At 54.3% G+C, this 27,999-nt stretch overlaps 4 protein-coding genes across 26 annotated transcripts; 3 read left to right on the top strand and 1 right to left on the bottom strand.

Moving 5' to 3' along the window:
- Positions 1–12: 12 nt before the first annotated feature.
- Positions 13–10,478, top strand: ASB16 (ankyrin repeat and SOCS box containing 16). Its single transcript, XM_063706382.1, is given in 7 exon segments — positions 13–334; positions 2,002–2,077; positions 2,079–2,267; positions 6,728–7,220; positions 7,599–7,712; positions 8,196–8,404; positions 10,180–10,478. Coding segments are annotated over 6 exon segments (1,359 nt in total). The 5' UTR covers positions 13–33; the 3' UTR covers positions 8,382–8,404; positions 10,180–10,478.
- Positions 10,479–15,031: 4,553 nt separating this feature from the next.
- On the top strand, positions 15,032–19,819 carry TMUB2 (transmembrane and ubiquitin like domain containing 2). Of its 6 annotated transcripts, none has more exons than XM_004041562.5 (4): positions 15,032–15,201; positions 15,768–15,835; positions 17,118–17,684; positions 18,589–19,819. In XM_004041562.5, the coding sequence occupies exons 2-4, from the start codon at positions 15,801–15,803 to the stop codon at positions 18,950–18,952; spliced, it is 966 nt and encodes a 321-aa protein (XP_004041610.4). In that variant the 5' UTR covers positions 15,032–15,201; positions 15,768–15,800; the 3' UTR covers positions 18,953–19,819. The 6 variants fall into 6 exon arrangements, with proteins under 6 accessions (XP_004041610.4, XP_018882915.3, XP_063562449.1 ...); XM_063706380.1 differs by having other exon boundaries at positions 15,061–15,201; positions 17,031–17,684; XM_019027366.4 differs by lacking the exon at positions 15,032–15,201 and adding an exon at positions 15,209–15,523.
- Positions 19,295–20,053, top strand: LOC134758526 (uncharacterized). Its single transcript, XM_063706381.1, has one exon. The coding sequence runs from the start codon at positions 19,295–19,297 to the stop codon at positions 20,051–20,053; it is 759 nt and encodes a 252-aa protein (XP_063562451.1).
- ATXN7L3 (ataxin 7 like 3) lies at positions 19,893–27,720 on the bottom strand. 18 transcript variants are annotated; one of them, XM_063706369.1, is made up of 13 exons: positions 27,581–27,720; positions 26,105–26,215; positions 25,682–25,835; positions 25,312–25,483; positions 25,013–25,110; positions 24,483–24,505; positions 24,123–24,189; positions 23,889–23,974; positions 23,508–23,576; positions 23,186–23,229; positions 22,856–22,927; positions 22,605–22,762; positions 19,893–22,499 (listed from the first exon to the last, which is right to left on the bottom strand). In XM_063706369.1, the coding sequence occupies exons 2-13, from the start codon at positions 26,153–26,155 to the stop codon at positions 22,351–22,353; spliced, it is 1,143 nt and encodes a 380-aa protein (XP_063562439.1). In that variant the 5' UTR covers positions 26,156–26,215; positions 27,581–27,720; the 3' UTR covers positions 19,893–22,350. The 18 variants fall into 18 exon arrangements, with proteins under 18 accessions (XP_063562439.1, XP_030867558.1, XP_063562441.1 ...); XM_031011698.3 differs by having other exon boundaries at positions 23,889–23,917; positions 24,123–24,168; XM_063706371.1 differs by having other exon boundaries at positions 25,682–25,814.
- Positions 27,721–27,999: the final 279 nt, after the last annotated feature.

The following is a 27,999-nucleotide window of genomic DNA, read 5'->3' as shown; positions in this document are numbered from 1 at the left end:
AGGTGCCACTGCCCAAACCCCTGGGCCCCATCCATGGCAAGAGAGACCTTCCCCTTCACCTCCTCCACGCTGCGCTCTCTCCGCCTGCAGCAGGAGTGGCTGGAATGGGAGGACCGGCGGCAGGCGGCTGCCCAGCAGTGCCGGAGCCGCAGGTGCCCGTCAAGTCCCCGGGCCCGACTCACTAGGCCTCACCGTTCCTGCCGAGACCCAGCTGTCCACCATGCCCTCTTCTCCGGCAACCTGCAGCAGGTCCAAGCCCTGTTCCAAGATGAAGAGGCCGCCAACATGATTGTGGAGACTGTGAGCAACCAGCTGGCCTGGTCGGCTGAACAGGGTAGGGGGCACCAGAAGAGGGCAGAAGAGGAGGGAGAAAGAAGGGGAGTGGGTGGGGAAGGGCGAGAGTCTAGGCCCCTCCTTCCCTGCAGACCACAGCCTATAGCAGCCCTTTCCACCACCTATCCTAGCTCCCTCTTAAACAGAGATGAGGCAGAGTTAGCAGTCTGTATGTCTTTTAAGAATTAGAAGTTGACCGGGCACAGTGGCTCACGCCTGTAATCCCAGCACTTTGGGAGGCCAAGGCAGGTGAATCACGAGGTCAGGAGTTCGAGACCAGGCTGGCCAACATGGTGAAACCCTGTCTCTACTAAAAATACAAAACATTAGCGCGGTGGCGTGCACCTGTAATCCCAGCTACTCAGGAGGCTGAGGCAGGAGAATTGCTTGAACTCGGGAGGCGGAGGTTGCAGTGAGCCAAGATCGTCCCACTGCACTCCAGCCCAAGCGACAGCGTGAGACTCTGTCTCAAAAAAAGAAAAAAAGGAATTAAAAGTTATATTCTTGGCCTGGGCATGGTGGCTCACGGCTGTAATCCCAGCACTTTTGAGAGGCCAAGGCGGGACTACTGCTTTAGACCAGGAGTTCAAGACCGTAGAATATATTTTGGCGAGGCCAGGCGCAGTGGCTCACACCTGTAATCCCAGCACTTTGGGAGGCCGAGGTGGACGGATCACGAGGAGATTGAGACCATCCTAACATGGTGAAACCCTGACTCTACGAAAAATACAAAAACTAGCTGGGCGGGGTGGCGTGAGCCTGTAGTCCCAGCTACTTGGGAGGCTGAGGCAGGAGAATCGTTTGAACCTGGGAGGTGGAGGTTGCAGTGAGCTGAGATCGCACCACTGCACTCCAGCCTGGCGACAGTGAGACTGTCTCAACAACAACAACAAAAAGGGCCGGGTGCAGTGGCTCATGCATGTAATCCCAGCACTTTGGGAGGCCAAGGTGCGCAGATCAGGAGGTCAAGAGATCGAGACCATCCTGGCCAACATGGTGAAACCCCGTCTCTATTAAAAATACAAAAATTAGCTGGCCATGGCAGTACCTGTAGTCCCAGCTACTCAGGACGCTGAGGCAGGAGAATCGTTTGAACTTGGGAGGCAGAGCTTGCAGTGAGCCAAGATAGCGCCACTGCATTCCAGCCTGGGGGACAGAGCGAGACCCTGCCTAAAAAAAAAAAAAAAAAAAAAAAAGAGAGACAAGTTCTCACTATGTTGCCCAGGCTCGTCTCGAACTCCTGATGTCAAGTGATCATCCCGCCTTGGCCTCCCAAAGTTTTAGGATTACAGATGTGAGCCACCACCCCAGGCCCCAAGGTGAACAAGCCTTTGACACTATTATCCATTCAAAGACGCTGAGATTTCCTTAATGGGAGTCACTCTACTTAGTTGGCCCCTGTGGTTTTATACAGCAATTAATTTTTTTATGACACATACTATGTTTTGTTACAGATTGGTAAGCTGTATTAAAAGGCTGTTCCAATTTATTCTTCCACTTCAGGACTTGAATAAGCCCCTTTCCACAGGTACAGCCTGGCACAGTGTTTGTGCTCAGCAAACCATGCAGAGGGAAGGCCAGTGTCAGCTGTCAGCTGGAACCAGCATCCCCACTCCCTGCCCTGCCCTGTCTTATACACTACCTCCCAAAACTATTTGCTCTCCCCAGGGTTCTGGGTGCTGACCCCCAAGACCAAGCAGACGGCACCCCTCGCCATCGCTACAGCCCGAGGCTACACAGACTGCTCGACACCTGATCCGGCAGGGAGCTGAGCTGGATGCCCGTGTCGGGGGTCGCGCTGCCTTGCATGAGGCCTGTGCCCGGGCCCAGCTTGACTGTGTGCGGCTGCTGCTGACCTTCGGAGCCAAGGCTAATGTGCTGACTGAGGAGGGCACGACTCCTTTGCACCTCTGCACGATCCCCGAGTCCTTGCAGTAGGTGCCTGGGGGCTGAGACAGTTTGGGGAGAAATGTGTGTGTGTGTCTCCAGCTCACAAGGCCAGAAGAGGGAACCTGACAACCACATGCAGCTTTGTGGTTCATAAAGCACCGCATATACACATCTTCACAATAACCTGGAGACACCTCATCCTACAGATGAGAAAAATGAAGCTCAGAAAGGCTTAGTAACTTGTCCAAGGTCACATCTGCTAAGCCCAGGAGGCAGAAGCCCTGTTGCTTTTTGGGAAAACTCTGTTCCAACTGCAGTCTCCAATTCCCTGTGAATCCTTTGTAGCCAAACCTAGCTGTTTTTTTTTTGTTTGTTTTTTGTTTTTTGAGACGAAGTCTTGCTCTGTTGCCCAGGCTGTAGTGCAGTGGCGTGGTCTCAGCTCACTGCAACCTCCGCCTCCTGGGTTCAAATGATTCTCCTGCCCCAGCCTCCCAAGTAGCTGGAATTACAGGTGTGTGCCACCACACCTGGCTAGGTTTTGTATTTCTAGTGGAGATGGGGTTTTGCCATTTTGGCCAGGCTGGTCTTGAACTCCTGTCCTCAAGTGATCCACCCACCTTGGCCTCCCAAAGTGCTGGGATTACAGGCGTGAGCCACCATGCCCAGCCCAAATTCCTAGTTGTTTTGAGGTATTAAGAAAGATCTGGCCGGGTGTGGTGGCTCACACCTGTAATTCCAGCTACTAGTAGGTCGAGGCACAAGAATCGCTTGAACCCGGGAGGCAGAGGTTGCAGTGAGCCGAGATTCAGCTGCACTCCAGCGAGACTGTCTTTAAAAAAAAAAAAAAAAAAAAAAAAAAGCCGGGCGCCGTGGCTCACGCCTGTAATCCCAGCACTTTGGGAGGCCGAGGCGGGTGGATCATGAGTTCAGGAGTTCAAGACCAGCCTGGCCAACATAGTGAAACCCCGTCTCTATTAAAAATACAAAAAATTAGCCAGGCTGGGCATGGTGGCTGGCGCCTGTAATCCTAGCTACTTGGGAGGCTGAGGCAGGAGAATCGCTTGAACCCAGGATGCAGAGGTTGCAGTGAGCCGAGATTGTGCCACTACACACTAGCCCCTGCAACAGTGTGAGACTCCATCTCAAAAAAAAAAAAAAAAGATCTATGGGCCAGATGCAGTGGCTCACACCTGTAATCCCAACACTTTTGGAGGCGGAGGCAGGAGGATTGCTTGAGTCCAGGAGTTTGAGAATAGTTTGGGTAACGTAAGTGAGGTTTTTGTCTCTACTAAAAATAAAAACTAGCCGGGTAGGGTGGCATGAGCCTCTAGTCCTAGCTACTTGGGAGGCTGAGGCAGGATGATCTTTTGAGCTCAGAAGTTCAAGACCAGACTGGGAAACATAGTGAGACCCTGTCTCTACAAAAAATAAAATTAGCCAGGCATGGTGGTGTGCATTGTAGTCCCAGCTACTCAGGAAAAGCACTTGAGCCCAAGAGGTCTAGGTTTCAGTGAGCTATGATCATGCTGCCACTGTACTCCAACCTGGACAACAGGGCGGGACCCTGTCTTAAAAAAAAGTGGGAGGAGAGGTATGGGGGTGCCTCACACCGATGTTAGGAAACACAGGGCTAGATTTTTTTTTTGGAGACAGGGTCTCACTCTGTTGCCCAGGCTGGAGTGCAGTGGCACAATCATGACTCATTTGCAGCCTCGATCTCCTGGGCTCAAGTGATCCTCCTGCCTCAGCTTCCAGGGTAGCCGGAATCACAGGCCAGTGCTACCACACCTGGCTATTTTTTTTTTTTTGAGATGGAGTCTTGCTCTGTCTCCCAGGCTGGAGTGTAGTGGCCCGATCTCGGCTCACTGCAAGCTCCGCCTCCCAGGTTCCCGCCATTCTCCTGCCTGAGCCTCCCGAGTAACTGGGACTACAGGTTCCCGCCAACACGCCCGGCTAATTTTTTTTTTTCCTGTATTTTTTAGTAGAGATGGGGTTTCACCGTGTTAGCCAGGATAGTCTTGATCTCCTGACCTCGTGATCCACCCGCCTCGGCCTCCCAAAGTGCTGGGATTACAGGCGTGAGCCACCGCGCCCGGCCCAACTGGCTATTTTTAAAAAAGTATTATTTTTAGTAGAGACATAGACTCTCTATGTGGCCCAGGCTGGTCTCCGACTCCTGAGCTCAGGCAATCCTCCTGCCCCAGCCTCCCAAAGTGTTGGGATTATAGGCATGAACCAATACACCAACCCTCCCACTTTTTTTAAGGTTGGCAGTTTCTTGGAGTCCCTGCATGAGGGTATTTGCACTTTCACAATCAGGTCAACAGACAGGGTGGCAGGTAAGGATTCAAGGGCTCCTGGAAGACTCTCCACTGCCCACAAGCTGGGGACCTCTCCCCACTAGATCTAGATGAAGTCCAAGAAGTGGTCCACATTTGCCAGCCCTTTCTTGGGTTCTTACAGGCATGTGGTGTGCCTTCCAAGAGACTTCATCTTTCTAAGTAAGATGAGAATCCCCACTTACTGGAACCCTACTGAGCGAGCTTTGGAGTGTTAGTTAAATTTAGTATTTGGAAGCCGGGCGTGGTGACTAACACCTGTAATCCCAGCACTTTGGGAGGCTGAGGCAGGCAGATCATGAGGTCAGGAGATCAAGACCATCCTGGCCAACATGGTGAAACCCTGTCTCTACTAAAAATACAAAAATTAGCCAGGCATGGCAGCGCACGCCTGCAGTCCCAGCTACTCAGGAGGCTGAGGCAGAAGAATTGCTTGAACCCAGGAGGCAGAGACTGCAGTGAGCCAAGATGGAGCCACTGCACTCCAGCCTGGGCGACAGAGCAAGATTCTGCCTCAAAAAAAAAAAAAAAAAGAAAAAGAAAAAGACTGGGCGTGGTGGCTCACACCTGTAATCCCAGCACTTTGGGAGGCCGAGGTGGGTGGATCACGAGGTCAGGAGATCGAGACCATCCTGGCTAACACGGTGAAACCCCATCTCTACTAAAAAAATACAAAAAAATTAGCCGGGTATGGTGATGGGCGCCTGTAGTCCCAGCTACTTGGGAGGCTGAGGCAGGAGAATGGCAGGAACCCAGGAGGCGGAGCTTGCAGTGAGCAGAGATCGCACCACTGCACTCCAGCCTGGGCAACAGAATGAGACTCCGTCTAAAAAAAAAAAAAAAAAAAAAAATTAGTATTTGGAAACAAAAATTAGCCCCACGATTAGAATTTACCAAGGAGATAATCCAGTAGCTTATGGAAGACTGGCTGCTACTCACATCTTGGCTACAGAGCAAAGCACCTACCTGGAATATGTGAGCAAGAATTTTGGCCATTTTGGGAAAGGGTATTTGGTTATCAGAGTTTCATCGAAGATGGTGGATCTGCTCCTGTTTCCAGCAGCTGCCGTTCTGGCTTTTAAATTATAAGTTACTGTTAGTTTGGTTTCATCATTATTAATTTAGTTTGTTGCATGTTTGGTTTACCTTGCAGTATGTAAGGATGCATGTTTGCCACAACAGTGTTCTGGCCTATAATTTTCCCTGGAACTGGGAAACATGCACTCTTTAAAACCTGTTTTTGTTTTTGTTGTTTTTCCTTTGGTTTTGTTTGTTTTCCCTAGGGGGAAGTGGAGGAGGATGGCCCCAAGTGCCTGCCTTTGCTTGAATGATTGTGGCCTGGTTTAGAAGAGTGGTCTTTTAAGTGTGGGGGCAGAAAGAAAATATTATAACTTGTATTTATTTTTTTTGGTGCATACTGTTTAATTTTCTATGCTTCATAACGTACACAGAAGTGGGTTTTCAAAATTTTGTGCTATCAAAACGGTAGGAGATAAGGCCCGGTGTGGTGGCTCACACCTGTAATCCCAGCACTTTGGGAGGCCAAGGCAGGAGGCTTGCTTGAGCCGAGGGGTTTGAGACAGCTGGGGCAAATGGTAAGACCCTGTCTCTATAAAAAAAAATTTTTTAAATTAGCCAGGTGTGGTGCTGCCCACCTGTGGTCCCAGCTACTTGGAGGCAGAGGCAGGAGGATTGCTTGAGCTTGGGAGGTCCAGGCTACATGAGCTGTAATCACACCACTGCACTTCAGCCTAGGCCACAGAGAGAGACCCTGTCTCCAAAAAAAAAAAAAAAAAAAAGTTAGGAGACAACTGACAACTGAATGATTCAGAACCAGACCTTGGGGTGGAGACAGAGTAGACTGTGGGAGGGACTGTCTGAGGCAGTGAGTACTATTTCTGGTGCAGCCACTAACTTGCTGTGTGTCCTTGGCTGCACAAATCACTCCTGGGCTTAAGTTTTTCATATGAAAACTGAAGATGCTTCTGGTAGCTCTCAGGACCTTCCAATTCTGTTGTCTGTAGCGGGGCTTGTGTGATTCTCATGGAGGACACCAGGTAGGACCTCAAGGTGAGAGGGGTGGAAAGGCAAGGGAGTGTCACCGCAAGCTGAAGGGGTCCCAAGCCTTCAGGATTTTCCTCGGGACCTTGCTCTCTTGTCCCCAGGTGCGCCAAGTTGCTGCTGGAAGCAGGAGCGACGGTGAACCTGGCAGCAGGCGAGAGCCAGGAGACGCCCCTGCACGTGGCGGCGGCGCGCGGCCTGGAGCAACATGTGGCTCTGTACCTGGAGCATGGCGCCGACGTGGGCCTGCGCACCAGCCAGGGCGAGACTGCGCTGAACGCGGCGTGCGCTGGGGCCGAGGGCGCAGGTAGCTGCAGGCGACACCAGGCTGCGGCGCGCCGGCTCCTGGAGGCTGGAGCTGATGCCCGGGCGGCCGGGCGCAAGCGCCACACGCCGCTGCACAACGCTTGTGCCAACGGCTGCGGGGGCCTGGCCGAGCTGCTGCTACGTTACGGGGCCCGCGCTGAGGTCCCCAATGGGGCGGGCCACACGCCCATGGATTGTGCGCTGCAGGCCGTCCAGGACGCCCCCAACTGGGAGCCTGAGGTCCTTTTCGCCGCACTGCTGGACTACGGGGCGCAGCCAGTGCGCCCTGAGGTGCGCTGGGAGGCCCTGACATAGGAGGCTCCTGTGTGGGGGAGCCCGCGGCTGGAACTGCTCTGCTTCTGGGGAAGACAGAGGGTCAAAGAGACTGAAAGCCTGCCCTCAGCGGCCAGGGGGCTGTCCCCAGCTTGGGAGAGGGAGAGAGGATTCTGGGAGAGAGAGTCCAAGGGAGGGAAGAGCCCCAGAGGAAAACTGGGGCCAAAAGGTTGGAGCATACTTGAGGGTGGGGTAGACAGAGGCACAGAAAAGGAAAGAGAGACTCAGACCTTAGCCCCCCAGATTAGGCTAGGATTGGCCATGTGGGTGAGGCAAGACTTGGGTCTGCCCTCGGGTGGGGGAGGCACGTGCCCAAGACCCTCTTTTGACCCCTAGATGCTGAAACACTGCGCCAACTTCCCTCGGGCCCTGGAAGTCCTGCTTAATGCCTATCCTTGTGTCCCATCCTGTGAGACCTGGGTGGAGGCGGTGCTCCCAGAGCTGTGGAAGGTATGTCTGCCTCAGGGCCGAGATGGGGAGGAGGGACGAGCCACAGGCCTATTCCTTCAGGACCAGCCTCATGGAGGGAGCAGCAGGAGGGCCCCTGGGTAGAGAGGATGGGTAGAGTGGCACCCCTGGGTTTCAGGGTACCCCCTCCCCCGGTACCCCAGGCTGACCCCTAACTCCACACACCTCTCCTGCCTCCCTCACTTGCATCAGCACAGACATTTATCTGGCATCTCTTAACTCGGTGGGCACTGTGCTAGGCTCTCTGGGGTGGGAGTGGGCACAGACATAGTGCAGACCCTTCCCCGAAGTGGAGCCCCAGCCCCCATTATCACTGCAGGGGCTCTATGGTTCTGAATCTGAGTCCTTTGAGACACATGAAACACCCAGGTGGGTGCATGCTGCAAAATCCCAGGACCCCCACCGCTGGGTTGCCCCCAGATGGTAGGGCAAGGGTCATCTGACCTTCTTTCACTCCTGGCCTAGGAGCACGAAGCCTTCTACAGCTCGGCCCTGTGCATGGTGAACCAGCCAAGGCGGCTGCAGCACCTGGCCCGACTAGCTGTGCGCGCTCGGTTGGGAAGCCGCTGCCGGCAGGGTGCCACCCGGCTGCCACTGCCCCCGCTCCTCAGGGACTACCTGCTGCTGCGTGTGGAGGGGTGCATCCAGTGAACCCCATGTCAGACTGTCCCATGGTGTGTTCTGCCCCTCCCACCTGTCCCCGCCTCCAACCCCGGAGGACCAGTTCCTGGCCCTCTTTTCTTTTCGAGACCTAGTCTCACTCTGTTGCCCAGGCTGGAGTGCAGTGGCGCTGTCTCGGCTCACTGCAACTTCTACCACCTAGGTTCAAGCGATTCTTGTGCCCCAAACTTCCGAGTAGCTGGGACTACAGGCATGAGTCACCACACCTGGCTGATTTTGTATTTTTAGTAGAGACAGGGTCTCACCATGTTGGCCAGGCTGGTCTCGCACTGACCTCAGGTGATCCACCCGCCTCGGCCTCCCAAAGTGTTGGGATTACAGGCATGAGCCACTGCGTCTGGTTGCCTGCCCCTCTTTTCTGTACTCCACGTGCTGTCCTGGTCCACCTCACTCCTCCATGGGCTTCTTGGGACACCTGCTGACCTCTAGCCGGACCTGAGCTTCAGACCTTCTCTCCAGCAGGAAGGGCTGCAGACTGGGCCTGTTCCCAGACTCGGCCTTCACCTCTCTTCTCCTCCTGTGTTTAAGTGGATGGCCCCTCTATCCATCCAGGTCCCATGCCAAGAACCAGTGATTCTAGTGGCCCACCACCTCCCTCTCCTGCCACCCTTATACCTGTTCAGCCTCCTAAAGAGGGACAAACTCTGTCTCTGCGTGCACTGGCTTGCCTGCCCTGCCTTTGTCACTCCAAGGGAGGTCTTGAGACCCATGCCCTGAATTGGTGCTGGAATGGTCTTTGGGAGTCAAACTCTGATCATGCCCTCCAGTGGCTCCTCTCACACTAAAATCAAAACTCAGTAAAACAAGCTGGGTGCGGTGGCTTACACCTGTAATCCCAGCACTTTGGGAGACTGAGGTGGGAGGATCACCTGAGGTCAGGAGTTCGAGACCAACCTGACCAACATGGTTAAAACCCTGTCTCTACTAAAAATACAAAAAATTAGGCCAGGCGCAGTGGTTCATGCCTGTAATCCCAGCACTTTGGGAGGCCGAGGTGGGTGGATCACGAGGTCAGGAGTCCTAGACCAGCCTGGCCAACATGGTGAAACCCTGTAAACCCTGTCTCTACTAAAAATACAAAAATTAGCCGGGCATAGTGGCGGATGCCTGTAATCTCAGCTACTCAGGAGGTTGAGGCAAGAGAATCACTTGAACCCGGGAGGTGGAGGTTGCAATGAGCCAAGATCGCGCCACTGTACTCCAGCCTGGGCAACAGAGCGGGACTCCGTCATTAAAAAAAAAAAAAAAAAAAAAAAAAAAAAAAAGCCAAGCAGGCGTGGTGGCGCATGCCTGTAGTCCCAGCTACCTAGGAGGCTGAGGCAGGAGAATTGCTTGAACCCGGGAGGCAGAGGTTGCAGTGAGCCAAGACCACGCTATTGCATTCCAGCCTGGGTGACAAGAGCAAAACTCTGTCTCAAAAAACAAAACAAAACAAACGAAAAAACAACTCAGTAGAACAGAGCCTCTAGCCTCTGCCAAATTATCTGGCCTCCTGACTTCCCTTCTTCCTTCCAAGGTTCATCTCCAGCCTTAGTAAACAAGTCACCAGTTGCTGGATGTGACCTGTTCCTGTTTGCTTTCAGGTGTTTGCATGCGTTATTCCTACCGCTTGGAATACTCTTCCACATTTTTTGGCCTGGTCAAGGCTGATCTGGCCCTCAGGACTCAGTTCCAATAGCACTGTCTCTGCAGAGGCTTCCTTGGTACTTATTTAAGTGCCTGTGGTTGTCTCGACTAGGCTGAGACTGGAACTATATTCCTTGAACAGGTATTTCAGTAAATGACTGCGGAAGGAGGAACATCCATGAGCCTGGGGTCCATCTATGTGCTCCCTCCGTCCCCAAGTGATGAATGGTGTCTTAAACAGTGGTCACCACATACGGTCTCTGAGGGCCCAGCCACCAACTGCCCGAATCCCCCAACTTCTTCCTCTTGTCCCAGAGTCAAAAGTACCACAATACAGCTTTTGGAGGAAGCTTTTCAAAGCAAGCCAGTTTTTATGAGAGCAAATAAATGATTAGTCCATGGAACCAAAGTATGGATGTTGTTTGACTTAAATGGGACAGAGGTCCCCATCATTCCATGTTCATTCCCCACCCCCTGGTGCTGTTCTGTGGTTTCCAAGTTTTCTGCATTGAGCGACTGTTACAAGAACAACACAAGGGCCAGGTGCTATGTAGTCCCACCTACAAGGGAGGCTGAGGCAGGAGGATCACTGGACCCCAGGAGTTTGAGACCAGTCTGGGCAAGAGTGAGACACTGTCCCTAAAACAATTTTTTTTTGAGACAGGGGCTCTCTGTGTTGCCTAGGTTGGAGTGTGGTGGCACGATCACTGCTCATAGCAGCCTCAACCTTCCACACTCAAGCAATACTCCTCCCAAGTAGGTGGTACTACAGGCATGCACCACAACGGGTCTCACTATGTTGCTGAGGCTGGGGAAAAAAAAGGCCAGGCACGGTGGCTCATGCCTGTAACCCCAGCATTTTGGGAGGCCAAGGGGGGCAGATCACTTGAGTCCTAGAGTTTGAGACCAGCCTGGGCAACATAACAAGATCCTGTCTCTAGAAATTAAAAAAAAAATAAAACACAAAATACTTAGCCAGGTGTGCTGGTGCATATGGTGGTTCCAGCTACTCAGGAGGCTGAGATGGTGGGAGGATCGCTTGAGTCCAGCAAGCAGAGGTCGCAGAGAGCTGAGGTCACAGCAAGCTGAGATTGTGCCACTGCACTCCAGCCTGGGCGACAGAGTGAGACCCCGTCTCAAAAAAAAATAAAAAAATGAATAAAAATAACAGAAACACAAAGCCTCTCATAGACCCAGAACCTATAGTACCTATCACAGGAGGGAACTGGGGAGGAGCTCCCAGCAGTCTTCTCCTGAGTCAGCAGTCTTTTTGCTGAGGGATCCTAGGGTCTCCAGTCCCAATACCAGTTGGAGTTACACAGTGGAGACAGGGATCCAAAGTCCTGGGGTCTGCCTCCTGCTGCAGCTGCCCAACCTTCCCTCCTCCAGGAGAGTCGTATCTTTAGGATTCCATTTCATCAACACAAAGACAGTTTTTTCACCTTGTTATGCAGAATGCAACACCCCCTTTCTGGATGAAAATTTGTGCTTTAGTTTTACAGAGCCAAAAGGCCTGACAGAAGAAAAAGAACTCCTCCCTAGAGAGGGAGGCTGGGAGCCTCACTCTCAGGGGCAATGCTGAACTTTCTACCCCTTTACAGCACGCCGACCACAGCCAGCTCAGCCTTTTCTGATATATTTACAACTACAAAAGATACCGTTAAAAAAGAAAAATATCTGGGTGCAGTGGCTCACGCCTGTAATCCCAGCACTTGGGGAGGCTGAGGCGGGTGGATCGCCTGAGGTCAGGAGTTCAAGACCAGCCTGGCTGACATTGTGAAACCCTTTCTCTACTAAAAATACAAAAAGTAGGCCAGGTGCGATAGCTCATGCCTATAATCCCAGCACTTTCGGAGGCCGAGGCAGGCAGATCACCTGAGGCCAGGAGTTCGAGACCAGCCTGGCCAACATGGTGAAACCCTGTCCCTACTAAAAATACAAAAATTAGCCAGGTGTGGTGGCACACACATATACTCCCAGCTATTCAGTAGGTTGAGGCAGGAGAATCGCTTGAACCTGGGAGGCGGAAGTTGCAGTGAGCTGAGATCTCCCACTGCACTCCAGCCTGGGTGACAGCAAAACTCTTGTCTCCAAAAGAAAAAAAAAAAAAAAAAATCAGGATACAAGGCCAGGTGTGCAAATCCTGTTGGTGGACAAATCGCCTCTTTGGGAGCAATTTGGCCACTTCCTTAAACACTGTTCCCAGTTACACAAAAGGCAGGCTACATACAGGAATATTCCTCTCAGTGTTGCTTGCAACAACTCATGTTGGAGTGGTTAGACAAATCCATATTACCCATGGCAGGAAAGAACTAGGGAGGGATTCCAAGTGACCAGCATGTGTACTGCCTTGGGAAGATCTCCCAGAGTGGTCTTTAGTGATTGATTGAAACGGGATCTTTCTGTATGCCAGGCTGGAGTGCAGTGACGCAATCACAGCTCACTGTAGCCTTGACCTCCTAGGCTCCAATGATTCTCCCACCTCAGCCTCCCAGGTAGCTGGGACTACAGGCACACACCACCGGGCCTGGCTAATTTTTAAATTTTTTGTAGCGACAGGGTCTCGCAATGTTGCCCTTGCTGGTTTCAAACTCCTGGACTCAAGTGATCCTCCCACCTCAGCCTCCCAAAGTGCTGCAATTACACTCTAGAGCCACCATGCTCAGCTGAAGACAATTATTTTCCTTTACATTTTTTTAAATTTTGAGACGGAGTCTCACTCTGTCTCCCAGGTTGGAGCATAGTGGTGCGATCACAGCTCTCTGCAATCTTGACCCTAGCGTCAAGCAGTCATCCCACCTCAGCCTCCTGAGTAGCTGGCTCATGGCTCACTGCAGCCTTAACCTCCTAGGGTCAATCATCCCACTTCAGCCTCCTGAGTAGCTGGGACCACAGGCACACGCCACCATGCCCAGCTAATTCATTTTTTTTTTAGAGATGGGGGTCTCACCATATTGCCCAGGCTGGTCTTGAACTCCTGGCTCAAGGGATCCTCCTGCCTCAGCCTCCCAAAGTGCTGGGATTACAAGTATGAGCCACTGTGCCCGGCTTTGTGAATGTACTTAATGCCACTGAATTGCAAACTTAAAAATAGTTAAAATGGTAAGTTTTATGTTACGTATATGTATATATTTATCTTTAGAGATAGAGGTCTCCCTGTGTTGCCCAGGCTGGCCTTTAACTCCTAGGCTCAAGTGACACTGCTGAGTCAGCCTTCAGAGTAGCTGGGACTACAAGTGCATGCCACTGTGCCTAGCTATGTTTATTTTACCACAATGAAAGGACTTACAAAAAAGAAGCTAGGCACTGAAGAGGATACACAGTTGGATTCCATTTATAGCAAGTACAAAAACAGGAAAAACTAATGTATGGTGACAGACGTCAGAATAGTGATTACTCTTTGGAGGTTAATGGCTAGAAGAAGACATGAAGGGGGAGATTCTGGGGTAATTCTTTCTTTCTTTTTTTTTTTTTTTTTCTGAGACAGAGTCTCGCTCTGTCACCCCAGCTGGCGTGCAGTGGCTCCATCTCAGCTCACTGCAACCTCCGCCTCCCAGGTTCAAGCCATTCTCCTGCCTCAGCCTTCTGAGTAGCTAGGATTACAGGCGTGCGCCACCACACCCGGCTAATTTTTGTATTTTTAGTAGAGACGGGATTTCACCATGTTACCCAGACTGGTCTTGAACTCCTGACCTTGTGATCCGCCTGCCTTAGCCTCCTAACGTGTTGGGATTACAGGCGTGAGCCACCGCGCCAGTCCTAATTATCTATTTCTTGATCTAAGTGCTACTTCTGCCAGTGTTCAGTTGGTAGAAGCCACCGAGCTTTTTGCTTATGTTTGCCCCTGTCTGCATTATTTATCCTTTAATCAGTAGTTCTCCAAAACCCCAAACTCCAGCGCTTTTTTTTTTTGGAGACAAGGCCTCGCTGTTGGGTGCAATGCAGTGGCTCAGATCATAGCTCACTGCAGCCTCGAACTCCTGGGCTCAAGCGATCCTCCCACCTCTGTCTCCCAAAGCGGTGAGATTACAAGAGTAAGCCACCCCGCCACCGGCCACAGTAAGTTTTTAGAAAAAATTTTAATTGTGGCCGAGCGCGGTAGCTCACGCCTGTAATGCCAGCACTTTGGGAGGCCGAGACGGGGGCGGATCACCTGAGGTCGGGAGTTCTTGACCAGCCTGACCAACATGGAGAAACCCTGTCTCTACTAAAATACAAAATTAGCGGGGCGTGGTGGCGCATGCCTGTAATCCCAGCTACTCGGCAGGCTGAGGCAAGAGAATCGCTTGAAGCCGGGGGGCGGAGGTTGCAGTGAGCCGAGATCGCGCCATTGCACTCCAGCCTGGGCAACGAGAGCGGAACTCCCGTCTCAAAAAAGAAAAAAGAAAAAATTTTAATTGCAAAAATCTGGATAAGTTCTTGAAAGCTGGACTTTTCCCCCTTTTTGTGTCCTAAGCCTGCGCCAAATCTGTGCCTTCTTTGAAATGATTTCCCGCCTTCTTTCTCCGGGTCCCACACTACCTGGGGCCGCACTCTTCAAGCACTGGATGCTGACTAACTCGTCTCCTTATCTGTCTTCCCGACTGGCCCAGAGCTGAGTTCTTACTAATCCCCGCTAACCTGGAGTTAGGTGCGCGTTGCAAAGCAGTAACGAATCCAATCAGCCCGGGAGGCAGACAGCAAGGCCGGAAGAACAAAGTTGGAAAGGGAAACGTCGCACCGGCTCTACCCAGCGGCGCCAGCCCGGGCATCCTTCCGCAGTCGCGAAGCCACGCCCCTTTCCCAAGTACCTCCCCGCTAACTCCTCCCCCCGGCCCCGCCTCTCACCCTGGATTGCCTAAGGCCCCGCCCACCAGGCGTGGCCCCGCTCTGGGAGGGCCGCAATCCCGCCAACAATGACTCCACCCCTCCTTCCGCTGAGAAACCTGTCCCTTTTATTTAAAGAATACCTTTTACGTCAGCCCGTCTTACGCAGCTTTGCGTCATCAGTGCAAGGCGCGGAGGCGGGACTTCCTGTCCCTGGTATAACAGCTTCCGGGAGGAGCCGGAAGAGACCGGACACTGAACGGAATCGCAGATTGCCAGCCCTTTTCCCGACCCCTACGGAAAGACGAGTCCAGGGGCCGTCCTGGCGAGGTCAAAACATTTAGTCTGGTCTTTTCAGGTGAGGACTTCCCCATCCAGGCACAGTGCCGGTCCAATCCCCCTTTAATTTCCCATGACTCCTCGCGTCCTGAAGCCCCGCCCCCGGTTCCCCAGCCCCGCCCCGAAGTTTGAGGGGTGTGGACGGCTTGTGACCCCCTTAGCCGACCCTACTCCTCACTGGCCGGGACAACTGGTCTTATCACGGAGGCTGGGGCCAGGCAGCCCTTCGATTCGGGTGGGCCCATGGACCCCAGTCCAACGCCGAGGGAATAGGACCATCCAAAAGCGGAACCTTCGCCTCAGAAAAAGGGTGCGGGACCCCTCCTCACCGTGCGGTCACGGTACGGACAGGGTAGATCACAGGCTGAGGGACAGAGCAAAGACCCCTGAGGCCGGACACCTGGGGTCCTGCCGGGCCCCTCCCCACGAGAGTTCCCTGTGTCTGTGCCAATCGTTTTCGTCTTTTTTCGCCGCAGTTTCTTTTTCTGTAAATCATGGTTAATGACATTAACCTTCTTACCATCAGGGGTTAGTTGTGGGTGTGATAAATAATTACTACCGTTATTAAGCAATTGCAATTTGCAGTGTGCCAGGCACTGTGCCAAGTATTTTGCTTCGATGATTTCACGTCATCTTCAAAACAACCTCATGAGGTAGGTACTGTTTTTAACCCCATTTTACTGATGAGAAAGCTGAGGCTCTGAGAAAGTTGTCTGAGGTGTTACAGCTAGTAAGACGCAAGACTGGGGTTTTAATTAGTTGTTTTTCTAACTCCAGGGCCGGTATATTAAATAAGGATGTTGATGTGTTCCACAGATAATTCTTTGAGCAACTACTGGGGCATTATATTGGACACTTCAGTACCAAGAGAAATACATACGATCCTTGTCTACCAGGAGTCTAATAGAAAGATGGACAGGTAGATAAGTATAATGAAGTTTTATAGGTGCTGTGAGAATAGTCTGATAATGGTAATCACCAGACTGGATTTGCCCAGGGACAGCTGTGAAAGCAGCAGATTCTCCAAGGGAAATAGTAGGTACTCCAAGGAGCAAGCAGGGACCCTTCCTGCCTTTCTAAGAAACTGCAGCAGCAGAACCTTCACAGTGAAAGAAGAGAGACTGAGATATGGATTGTGAGAGCTGTTATGGAATCTTTTTCAAATCACTCCACTTGGGGAGTGGTCATTGCAGGAGTGGGCCCATGGTGACCCAGGAAGGTGGTGCTTCTGGTGTCTGTCCCACGTTGCTCCCCAGGGCTTGCCAGAAGTTTCAGAGGCGGCACATAATGTCTGCTGCATAGTATCTGCCCGCGGTCCCTACAGAGTTATCGTTTTAGATTTGTCTGACTCTGCTTTTGATGGTAGGTCAGTTTTCTTTGGCTCTTGACATCTGGCAGCCTGGATCTGTGACCAGGAATGGAATAGGCTCAAATGAGACAATCTGGCAGGGATGGCTAAACAGTGCTTCCAAGGGGGCCCCACAGTAAAATATTCCAGGCTTTTGGGTCTCTCTGAAGCCACTTTGGAGGCTGCTTAGGAGGCATATTTGCTTGACCAAGCGATAGAAATCCTAGAGAAACTCAGGCCTCAGCAAAGATTTTTCCTCATTCACCAAAAAAGCAACAACAGTAGCAGCAGCAGCAGCAGCAAGGCTGTGGGCTTTTCCTGCTGATCCACACTCATTGGGAAGTTGGAGTTTGAGAGAGGAAGGTCACAGAACGTGAAAGCAAGAGTTTCACAATAGAGGCAAAGGGTAGGGTAGGTCTTTAACTTTAGGTTGGGGTGCCGGAATTAGGAAGGTTTGTGCCCCCTTCTACACAACACTGAACTCCTTTTTTTTTTTTCAGGGCTGGGTCAGTTAGAACCTAAACAAACTAGAGACCTGGTTGCAACCCCTCAGGCTCTGCTGATGCTGTCCCCCTTTGTTCCTGCAGCGTGGACCCTGCCAGCAGCCAGGCCATGGAGCTCTCTGATGTCACCCTCATTGAGGGTGTGGGTAATGAGGTGATGGTGGTGGCAGGTGTGGTGGTGCTGATTCTAGCCTTGGTCCTAGCTTGGCTCTCTACCTACGTAGCAGACAGCAGTAGCAACCAGCTCCTGGGCGCTATTGTGTCAGCAGGCGACACATCCGTCCTCCACCTGGGTCATGTGGACCACCTGGTGGCAGGCCAAGGCAACCCCGAGCCAACTGAACTCCCCCATCCATCAGAGGGTAATGATGAGAAGGCTGAAGAGGCTGGTGAAGGTCGGGGAGACTCCACAGGGGAGGCTGGAGCTGGGGGTGGTGTTGAGCCCAGCCTTGAGCATCTCCTTGACATCCAAGGCCTGCCCAAAAGACAAGCAGGTGCAGGCAGCAGCAGTCCAGAGGCCCCCCTGAGATCTGAGGATAGCACCTGCCTCCCTCCCAGCCCTGGCCTCATCACTGTGCGGCTCAAATTCCTCAATGATACCGAGGAGCTGGCTGTGGCTAGGCCAGAGGATACCGTGGGTGCCCTGAAGAGGTGAGTGGCCTGGGAAGTGGGAAGCTGCTTGTGCTCATCCCCCAGCCCTTGGTTGCCTCTAAGGAGGCTGGTGCAGACATGGGAGCTGCAGCAAAGTGTAAGATCCAGCCCCTACCAAGGGCAGGTAGATACTTTCTTAGAAATACACCCTTCAGGCCGGGTGCAGTGGCTCCCGGCACTTTGGGAGGCCGAGGCGGGTGCATCACGAGGTTAGGAGTTTGAGACCAGCCTGACCAACGTGGTGAAACCCCATCTCTACTAAACATACAAAAATCAGCCAGGCGTGGTGGCGCACGCCTGCAATCCCAGCTACTCAGGAGGCTGAGGCAGGAGAATCGCTTGAACCCAGGAGGTGGAGGTTGCAGTGAGCCGAGATTGCGCCACTGCACTCCAGCCTGGGCGACAGAGTGAGACTCCATCTAAAAAAACAAAACAAACAAATACACCCCTCATTAGTTAAGGATAAAGATGAGGGGGGCCTGTCGCGGTGGCTCACGCCTGTAATCCCAGCACTTTGGGAGGCCAAAGTGGGCAGATCACAAGGTCAAGAGATCAAGACCATCCTGGCCAGCATGGTGAAACCCTGTCTCTACTAAAAAAAAAATACAAAAATTAGCTGGGCATGGTGGCGCACTCCTGTAGTCCCAGCTACTCGGGAGGGTGAGGCAGGAGAATTGCTTGAACCCAGGAGGCAGAGGTTGCAGTGACCCGAGATCACGCCACTGCACTGCACTCCAGCCTGGCAACAGAGTAAGACTCTGTCTCAAAAAAAAAAAGGATAAAGATGAGGGAAAAAAAATCCACCCTCCAGTTTTTCCCCACTCCCCTGCTTTGTTGGTCCAGGCCTGTTTGCCTTCTCATTCCTCACCCTCTATCTTTTCTTCCATGTCTTTCATCCTTACAGCAAATACTTCCCTGGACAAGAAAGCCAGATGAAACTGATCTACCAGGGCCGCCTGCTACAGGACCCAGCCCGCACACTGCGTTCTCTGAACATTACCGACAACTGTGTGATTCACTGCCACCGCTCACCCCCAGGGCCAGCTGTTCCAGGCCCCTCAGCCTCCTTGGCCCCCTCGGCCACTGAGCCACCCAGCCTTGGTGTCAATGTGGGCAGCCTCATGGTGCCTGTCTTTGTGGTGCTGTTGGGTGTGGTCTGGTACTTCCGAATCAATTACCGCCAGTTCTTCACAGCACCTGCCACTGTCTCCCTGGTGGGAGTCACCGTCTTCTTCAGCTTCCTAGTATTTGGGATGTATGGACGATAAGGACATAGGAAGAAAATGAAAGGCATGGTCTTTCTCCTTTATGGCCTCCCCCCTTTTCCTGGCCAGAGCTGGGCCCAAGGGCCTGGGAGGGAGGGGTGGAAAGGATGTGATGGAAATCTCCTCCATAGGACACAGGAGGCAGGTACGCGGCCTCCCCTTCTCATCCACAGGAGTACAGATGTCCCTCCCGTGCAAGCACAACTCAGGTAGAAATGAGGATGTCATCTTCCTTCACTTTTAGGGTCCTCTGAAGGAGTTCAAAGCTGCTGGTCAAGTTCAGTGGGGAGCCTGGGCTCTGAGATTCCCTCCCACCTGTGGTTCTGACTCTTCCCAGTGTCCTGCATGTCTGCCCCCCACACCCAGGGCTGCCTGCAAGGGCAGCTCAGCATGGCCCCAGCACAACTCCGTAGGGAGCCTGGAGTATCCTTCCATTTCTCAGCCAAATACTCATCTTTTGAGACTGAAATCACACCGGCGGGAATGAAGATTGTGCCAGCCTTCTCTTATGGGCACCTAGCTGCCTTCACCTTCTTCCTCTACCCCTTAGCAGGAATAGGGTGTCCTCCCTTCTTTCAAAGCACTTTGCTTGCATTTTATTTTATTTTTTTAAGAGTCCTTCATAGAGCTCAGTCAGGAAGGGGATGGGGCACCAAGCCAAGCCCCCAGCATTGGGAGCGGCCAGGCCACAGCTGCTGCTCCCGTAGTCCTCAGGCTGTAAGCAAGAGACAGCACTGGCCCTTGGCCAGTGTCCTACCCTGCCCAACTCCAAGGACTGGGTATGGATCGCTGGGCCCTAGGCTCTTGCTTCTGGGGCTATTGGAGGGTCAGTGTCTGTTACTGAATAAAGTTCCATTTTGTGGTCCTGCAGCCTCTTTCTGTGACAGAGAATGGCTTTGCGCTGCCCCCAGCAAAATGGTAATGAGAGTAGGTAGGCCAGGGCTACCAACGGGAGATGCAGTTTATTTACACCAGCAGCCATGGGGGCAGAGGGAATACACAGCGTTTACAAAGTTAGCTACCTGTACAGAATGGATTACATATGCAAAAATAAAAATCTCAAGACCACAGGACAGCGTGAGCCCCACCCCCCTCCCCCAATGACCCCAGCATGCGGTAATGCCAGGCGGGTGGCCCCTGGGCATGCGGGGGGGAGTGATGCATGGAAGGAAAAGCCACCGGCCATGGAAATTAGTACAGAACCCCCCCACACACACTCAGACACAGGATACAGGGCGGACGACACCTAGCCGGGGTGGGAAGGATGGGAATTGAAACCCACACAGCCTGCTGTTAGAGGGAGGGGAGTGGGGAGCTCCTAGCCCCTGTTCAACTACATGGTAGGGGGGGCACTCTCTCCCCAGAAGGAAAAGGGTTTGTTCCCTCAGGGTCCCTGCTGGACCAAGCCCATCTCTTACCCAGCCTGGGCAGGGGGCTCTGCCCTGAGGGCGGGCCAAGGAACAATGGGGAAGTTTATGTGGACAAACCAGTTCCCAAGCTACTTCCCACTTCTCCCTCCTCCAACCAGAAGGGGGAAAAAGGGAGAGGCCACAGGGCAAAGAGTGTATTAGGGCCTGAGCTGCAGCTGCCTCTCAGAAGGGAGAGTGGCCCACAGCCTTCCTCCCTTCACCTTCAGCCCACTCCCCAGACTGCATCTGGAAGCGGCTAGAGGCCTGCTGAGATCCTCCTCTCCCTCTGGCCTCCTCTCGGAGGGAGACTACGGAGGGCCAAGAATAGAGAAGCCCAGGCCCCGGGATTTATTCTAACTCCTGCCAAAATCTGTTTGGCTTTTTAAAAAATAATCACAATTTGTGGGTTAAAAACCAATTTGCAACCAGGCACAAGCCACAATCAGAACCACCCCAGCGGGAGAGCGGAGTTCCAGACAGGGCATTGCAGCCCCATCTCTGTTGTTCCCTTAACCCTCTAGGGTCCCTAACCCGATCAGTCCAACCAGTCCTGGGTACTAACTACCCAAATGTGGGATGGCTCCTATTGGGAAGAGGGTAGGGGACATGTCCAGCAAGTGCCAGAGAACTTGGCTCAGGGTCACCTCCACCCGTGTCAGTCAGCTCTGCTCCCAGCCCAGGTCGCGGTCCTCCAGCTTGGCTCCTGGGAGTGGTGGTGCCCGCATGGAGGGGGGACGGTACATCTCTTTAGGATGTAGACCAGGCAGGTGGGCACACTGGCATGACAGTCCCACAGAGGGGCAATGACACCCCTTCCCCTCCACTGACAACCTGGGGCACAGAGGCCACCCTCTCTTCCCACCCAACTCCTAGCAAAGGGGGAGAGGCACAAGATTAGGATTTTCCTCAGAGCCCCAAACCACAAGTACAGAATAAATAACTTAAAAGCGCTAAGGAAGGGAAACAGGGCAGGCTTTGGAGGCAGGAGCGCTGAGAGGAACTGAAGCCAGTCAAGGTGAAGGGGGTGGAAGCAGCAGTTGGGAACCTGGGCTGCCCCGGTAGGGCAGTGGGGCAGGGTGGGCAGGAGGAACACGGGGCCACCCCAGGAGGGTGAGGCTGGGTCCCTTCCTGGGGCAGGGAATGAGGTAAGAAAACATTTCAAATAAAGCAGCACCGTTCCCTCTCACCTTGGGGCCCCACTCCTCACCAGCCCTGGGTCAGGGAGGAGAGGCAGGGGGAGGAATTCTGACACTTCTCCCTCTTCCTACCCTCCCTTTCCCATTCCTTGAAGCTGTAGAGGCTGGAGGCCCTTTCCTGGCACCCAACAAAAGGACAGCTCCTGCTGCCAAGGAGGCCCATGGGGACTGAGGGGAAAGGGCTGCCCCTGTGAGGGGCAGGGAAGGTGGCGGCAGTTCTGGACGCCCACCTCAGCAGACAGCACTCTGTGCCTGCCTACCCCTGGGACTGGGGGCATTTGATAAGATTCTGCACACAGACAGGACATGCCCAGCCTTGCCCCTCAGCTCCAAGCACCGGACCCATTCACATTGCTGAGGGCGGCCGAGGCAGGCCCCCTCCAGGCTCAGCTTCCAACCCACAGCCTCCCGGGTCGCCACATTGCCCCTCAGCAGGGCTTAGTCCAGTTCCTGGGGTGGGGGGCAGGCAGTGCCCTGGCACAGTGCCCAGGTCAGGCCCCTGGCCTAGCTGGACATCCAGTAACTCACAGAATAAATAGGAAAACCGCCTCCCCACCAAACTTATGTCCAAGGCATAATATGTCCAGGTCTGAGTCCTGCACGCCGAGGAGTCGTGCTCCATTGCAGAGGACTTTGACACCCCCCAGGGGCGCATAATCGGATCCTCTGCCTGCCTGGCCCACCAAGCTTCCCAAGCCCCAACCCCCAGCAGCCGTCCATTTGCCAGGCTATGCCACCTGGGTGGGGGTCAGGAGAGAGGGCTCTGCTCAGCCAAAGGCTATCCCTTGCACCCAAGTCAGTTGATGTCATCATAGATGCTGGGCGTCGGGGGTGCCGGTGGCTTTGGCTTCTTCTTCTTGTTGGAACCTAGGCCGGAGGCAGTCCCTACCAGGCTCAGATGGGATTTCTTTTTCTTGGTTTTCCGTGACTCAGAGCTGTTGGTACCTGTACAGAAAGAGACACAAGGGATGAGAGTAGGGTTATGGCAGGAGAGGTGGCACCCCCATGGCTTTGGGCACAGAGCCCCTAGGGCCCAACTGCATCACGTACCTAGACCCCATCCCTGATTTTCACTCGTCTTGGAGGAGCCTGAATCAGAAGGTGAGAGGTCAGAGGAGCCGTCCCACTGAAGCCGGCTGATCAGGGCCTGGCTGTCAGTCATGTCAAAGCTGTCATTATCCAGGGAGCTCTCGACCTCTGGAAGGACACTGGAAAGGGGATGAGCCAAAGAAGGGCTTTAGAGATAGTGATCATCACCCTAACTGGTCACAACCCCCCAGCCTTCCTGTAGGGCCACTTACGCCGAGGGCCCGAGAAAATAAATCCGTACGGTTCGCCTCTGCTCATCTGTGTGCTGTGGGCAGCGCAGGGACCTGGTGGTGAGGCAAGGCAGGGAGGGGTCTGAGGAACTCAGGTAAAGCCCCTCCCTTCGGCAAGGCAGGAGCCACGGGCACAGACAGGGAAGGGGTGAATGCAGATTCGTCCCCAGATTGTGGCCAAAGGCCTGATCGTTAGAGGAGGGAAGGGGAAGGGCAGGAGCCCCATTGCTCAAGTCCAGGGGTACTCCCAACCCATGCCCATGGTGAGTGTGCAGGAAGCACCTGGCCCCCCTTTCTAGGTTCTGTGCTCACCTTGTGCACATCTTCTTGGTGTGTTCAGAAATCACCCCACATTGCTGGAAGAGGAATATAAGCTGAAAGGAGGGATGGAAGGAACCTACTCTAGATGTTAGATGTTTCTTTCTGTATAAATGCTAGATAGCACAAGCAGAGATGGCCCAAAGGTGTCCAGAGCAGACGGTCCCAGGACACTATGGGCCAGGAAACCTAATTCCAGAGAGAGAGAATGATACGGCCCTGACTGCTAGGTCACCAGCTTCCTCCCAGGCCTTGACCACTGCCTATGGCTCCAGCCCACTCCCAGGGACCTTCTCTCTTGCTGGTCCTCCCTCACCGTGGTTAGCAGGCTGCGAAGCTCCTCTGGCCCCAGGGTCTCATAGCTGATCCCAGTTGAATTGTTATACTGCAGGAGAACCAGAGATAAAGGTTAGAGATGGGGCAGAGAAAAGAGAAGGACAGGGGTGGAAGTGAGAATCAGTCCCTCTGGTCCCTTTCTAAGTGAGGCTTTAGAACGACCCTGCCGTTTTCCAAGTGATTTCTCTCATCCCATCTGCCAATGAATAAGGGGTGGGACTCAGAAAGAACATAAATATGTAAGATCCAAATAGCTCATCAGTGCCTCTGGCTGTCAGCATTCTGATCCCTACTTGTCCAAATCCCCACCACCTCACAACCAGGACAATGAGAGCGAGCATGAGAGGCGGCCCATACTCACCTTAAAAGGATCCGAATTGCTAAGTTCCCCTGAAGAAGAAAAAAGAAGGGGAAGGGTGTTTGATGCAGAGGTACAGATAGAGAACCCTGAAAATAACCAGAGAGGAAGTGGGGGTGACAGAAGGATCACAGGCCCTCCCTCAATTCCCCTGTCCCCAGGCCCCACCTCCACCCCCCGGCAATGAGTCCCAGAAGACACAGCTAGAAGCATTCCCATTGCTCCGGCTCCACTTACCATTTTTGTGTTTTAAAGACTTGGATCTTCGAGGGGAATTGGGGTTCTGGAATGGGAGATACCATAGCTTTGGGGAAAGGGTAACGAAAAGGGGGAGCCGAGAACCCAGGGAAGGAAAAAAGATTTGACAAAGCAGCATCCTCAAATTCCTACTCTTCCTCCCCAGTAGGAGGCCTGTCTACCCATGTGCCCTCCCCCACCCCCCTTCCCCACCCACATTCCCCGCCCCGGACCCACCAAAGAACCCTCAAGCCCCCAATGACCTCAGCCTTGAGTCATGACACTCGAGGACTCCCTGCCCAAAGGGGAGGGTATCTGTCCTTTACCCATTATTTCCCCAATGCCTGCCCCGGCTCTCACCTTGTCTGACTTTCTCTTCTTGGCTGTGGGAAACAAAAGCATAAAGAGCAGGGTTTCCGTTAAGTTCTCGATCTAAAAGCATCTCAAGAAAACCATACAACAGGCTGGGCACGGTGGCTCATGCCTGTAATCCCAGCACTTTGGGAGGCCCAGGTGGGCAGATCACGAGGTCAGAAGATCGAGACCATCCTGGCCAATATGGTGAAACCCCATCTCTACTAAAAATACAAAAATTAGCTGGGCATGGTAGCACGCGACTGTAATCCCAGCTACTCAGGAGGCTGACACAGGAGAATCGCTTGAACCCGGGAGATGGAGGTTGCAGTGAGCCGAGATCTCACCACTGCACCCCAGCCTGGGCCACAGAGCGAGAATCCATCTCAAAAAAAAAAAAAAGAAAAGGAAAAGGAAATCGCATAACTACACTCTCTCTTCATCATTCAAGGCAACAACTTGTGACCACTGTATACCCAATTCCTGCTTCCCACCTCATCCCAATGCCCCCCCGGTTTCCCCAGATCCCCAAGCACCTTTCTTCTCCGAGCCATAGGACCAGTCGTTGTCATTGATGTCATCATTATCTTCTTGGTCACTCTCAGACTTATTCATATTGTTGCTATTGGCAATCCTGCCAAGGGGAGGGAAGAGAAAGGGGCCAAGGGGAGGGAAGAGAAAGGGGTCAAGGTGGTCACCCCGCTCTGCCCCCAACTTCAGAAGCAGGTGGAGCATCTGGGGCCAAGTAAAACCCACCCTCTGTACCTTCCCAATGCCCCCGGGGGACTACACCATGGCACAGGCTGCAGAGAACGGGCAGCTCTGGTTCCCTCACCGGCGGTTGGCGATTCGGCTGCTGTTCCGACCCATTCCCAGGCACTTCTCCAGATGGGGAGCAAAGCGGGAGGCAGCAATGCTGCGACTGCAATTGGGGCAAACACACTCCTTGCTCTTCCACTGGTTGAAAACCTGTCCAAAGATGTCCAAGCCCGGCTGGTCCACGATCTCTGGGGACAGGAGAGGCTGGCGATCAGGGTGGGCAGGACCCTCTCCTCTTGTTCCCACCTGGGGTCCCACGGCCTCTTCAATCCCTCCCCCGGCTCAAAGGAGCTCCAGGCGCTACATCTAGCACAGTTTCCAGAGAAGGAAACTCCAGGCAGTCCCAGGGAAGGGCTGGACTGCTGCTCCTTCACCCTGAAGCTCACCAAAATCCTTCATGCTATCAGGGTCCGTGTCGTCCAAGAAGAAGTAGCCACACTTGACAGCCCGGTGTACCTCAAAGCAGAATCCCAAACAAGAATCCTCGACCAGGTCCGCGTATATCTCCTGAGCGATGGCCTGGGCCCCAGGGGAGAACATCTACGGTCACAAGAGTCACAGCCCCCTGGACTCTCACCAACCAAATCTGCTGCCAACTGGCCCCAGCCAAAAATCATGCTTTCTTTGCCATTTTCCCCATCTTGACTTCGTGTTCTTTCTTCTTCCTGGATCCTTGGCCTTTTCAGCTGGCTATTCCCTTTAAGGAACAAGGCTGACTACCCAAATTCCTCTTTGGTGTGGATGCCAGATACAGCGACGTAGAGACATCAAGAGAAAAGAACTGGAGGCACACGTGGGGGAGCCCTCACCTCTAGTTTGCTGTTATCCAGGCCAGACAAAGACATTTCCTCCATTTTCATTTGTAAACTCTTGTGGAGACGGCGCTCTGACTGCTCATAGCACAGCGGGCGGCAACACGGCTGCACACACGGGGGTGGGGGTGTTGTTGTGAGTCCAAGGCACCTCTGAATGCGGCCACCTTCCCTCCCCACCTCGCTGCCCAAAGCTCAGTCCTGGCATCAGGGTCTCTCCCTCCCCAAGGCCCAGGCTCACTAAGTCTGGATGGTCCTTCAAGGCCTGAAACCTAAAGGGGGCCTAGTCTTTCCCAGGCCTGAGCTCAGGCCCTGGACTCCACTGCCAATCAGAGCCTGGGTCTATAGGAGGCAGCAGCTCACCCTAGGTCCCCAAAACTCAAACCCCTCTTTGATACCCATGGTGCAATGCAGCAGGGGGAGGAGAAGGAACTCCAAGGCCTCAAAGCAAACCCACAGGGTGTGGCAAAGAACTGCACAGACTCCTAAATACACCCCCCGCCTTCCCTAAAGACTCTCCTCAGAGTCACCTCTGCTTTCAGCCAGGATGTCCACTTGGGGGGGTACTGCTACCAGAAGTAGAAATGGCCCTAGGACCCTACAACCTTCACCCTACTCTGCCTTCCCTTGAAATCAGCCTGCCACTCCACGAGGGGAGCAGAGCCCGCAGGAGCCTAGAGCTAAGGGACATTTCTAGCCACCATGAGCAAGAACGGCGGGGGGTGGGGGGGAAGAGCCCAGTAGGGTGGCACGCCAGGAGCGGGCACTCCCCTTACCTGTTCTTCCTTTAAATAACCACCCGCCCTCCCTCAGGACCAGCCCGGAAGTCTCTCCAAGAGCCCCAAAGTCCAGGAACCCCCACCCAAGGATTCAGACACAGCACCCACAAGCCAGGGCCCCTCGGAACGGTGGGTACGAGTTTCAGGAGCTGCCGGCCTAGAGTGGGGTGGGGACTGACGAATGAGCCGGGGGCACTGGGAAGGGTAGGAGGCCGGGCCTCGGCTCTTCCCCCGTCCCTGCGGCACTGCTGCTGCATCATACCGACTGGGGGGAGGAGAGCCGAGCCGCCGGGGCCGGCGCCGGGCCGGGACAGACCGACCCCCAGAGAGTGGGACGCGTCCCAGCCCCTCTCCTTCCCCGCCCGCCAGCAGACCCGGCCGGCCGGGGAGAGGAGTCCGGGAGGGTGTCTCTATTGTCCCGGGGGCTGGGGCCTGGCTCCCTAACAAAGGCCCCGCGCCCCCTCCCCGGCCGGCCCTGCCCCGCCCAAGGGGGACCCAGACGGGGGAGAGCCAGGGGCCCCGGCCCGGCCGGGAAGCTGGGGGAAGCCGGGCGTTTCCGCGTCGGCCCGGGGGGAGGGGAAGGGGCGCTGACCCAGACCTGGGGGGAGGGGGCCCAAGCCCCGCCTTGGGCCCCGCCCCCCGCCCCCCACAGGCCCCTCCCCCGTCCCCGTCCCCGTCTCCGTCCCGTACTCACCCCGCCCGGGGGGCCGCGCCGGGGCCCGGCGGCCTCTCAGGGCCGCGTCCTCCGGCGGCGGCGACGGCGGCGGCTGCTCCGGAGCCCCATGTCCGTCGGTCCGTCCTCGCCTCTCCCCGGGGCCCAGGGCCCGGGGCCGGGGGGTCGGGCCGCCCCCCGCCTCGCCGCCTCACCGGGCGGCCATGGCCCCTTCCCCTCCCTTCTTGTCCCGTCGCCGCCTCCTCCTCCTCACCTCACCCCGCCCGCGCGCAGTCCGCGCGCCGTCCGCGCGCCCCTCCCCCCGCCCCCCACTCCAGCCCGCCTCTCCCGGGCGGGGGGTGCGGCGCGAGCCCGGAGCGCGCGCGCGTGTGCCGCGACCGGAGGATGGATGGATGGAGCGAGCGTGAACGCGAGCGTGCGCGCGCGCGCCCCTCTCCCCC

The sequence above is a fragment of the Gorilla gorilla genome, chromosome 4 (assembly GCF_029281585.2).
Source record: "Gorilla gorilla gorilla isolate KB3781 chromosome 4, NHGRI_mGorGor1-v2.1_pri, whole genome shotgun sequence".
In the NCBI taxonomy this organism is placed as follows: Eukaryota; Metazoa; Chordata; class Mammalia; order Primates; family Hominidae; genus Gorilla; species Gorilla gorilla.
This window is presented reverse-complemented; position numbering and strand designations above follow the sequence as displayed.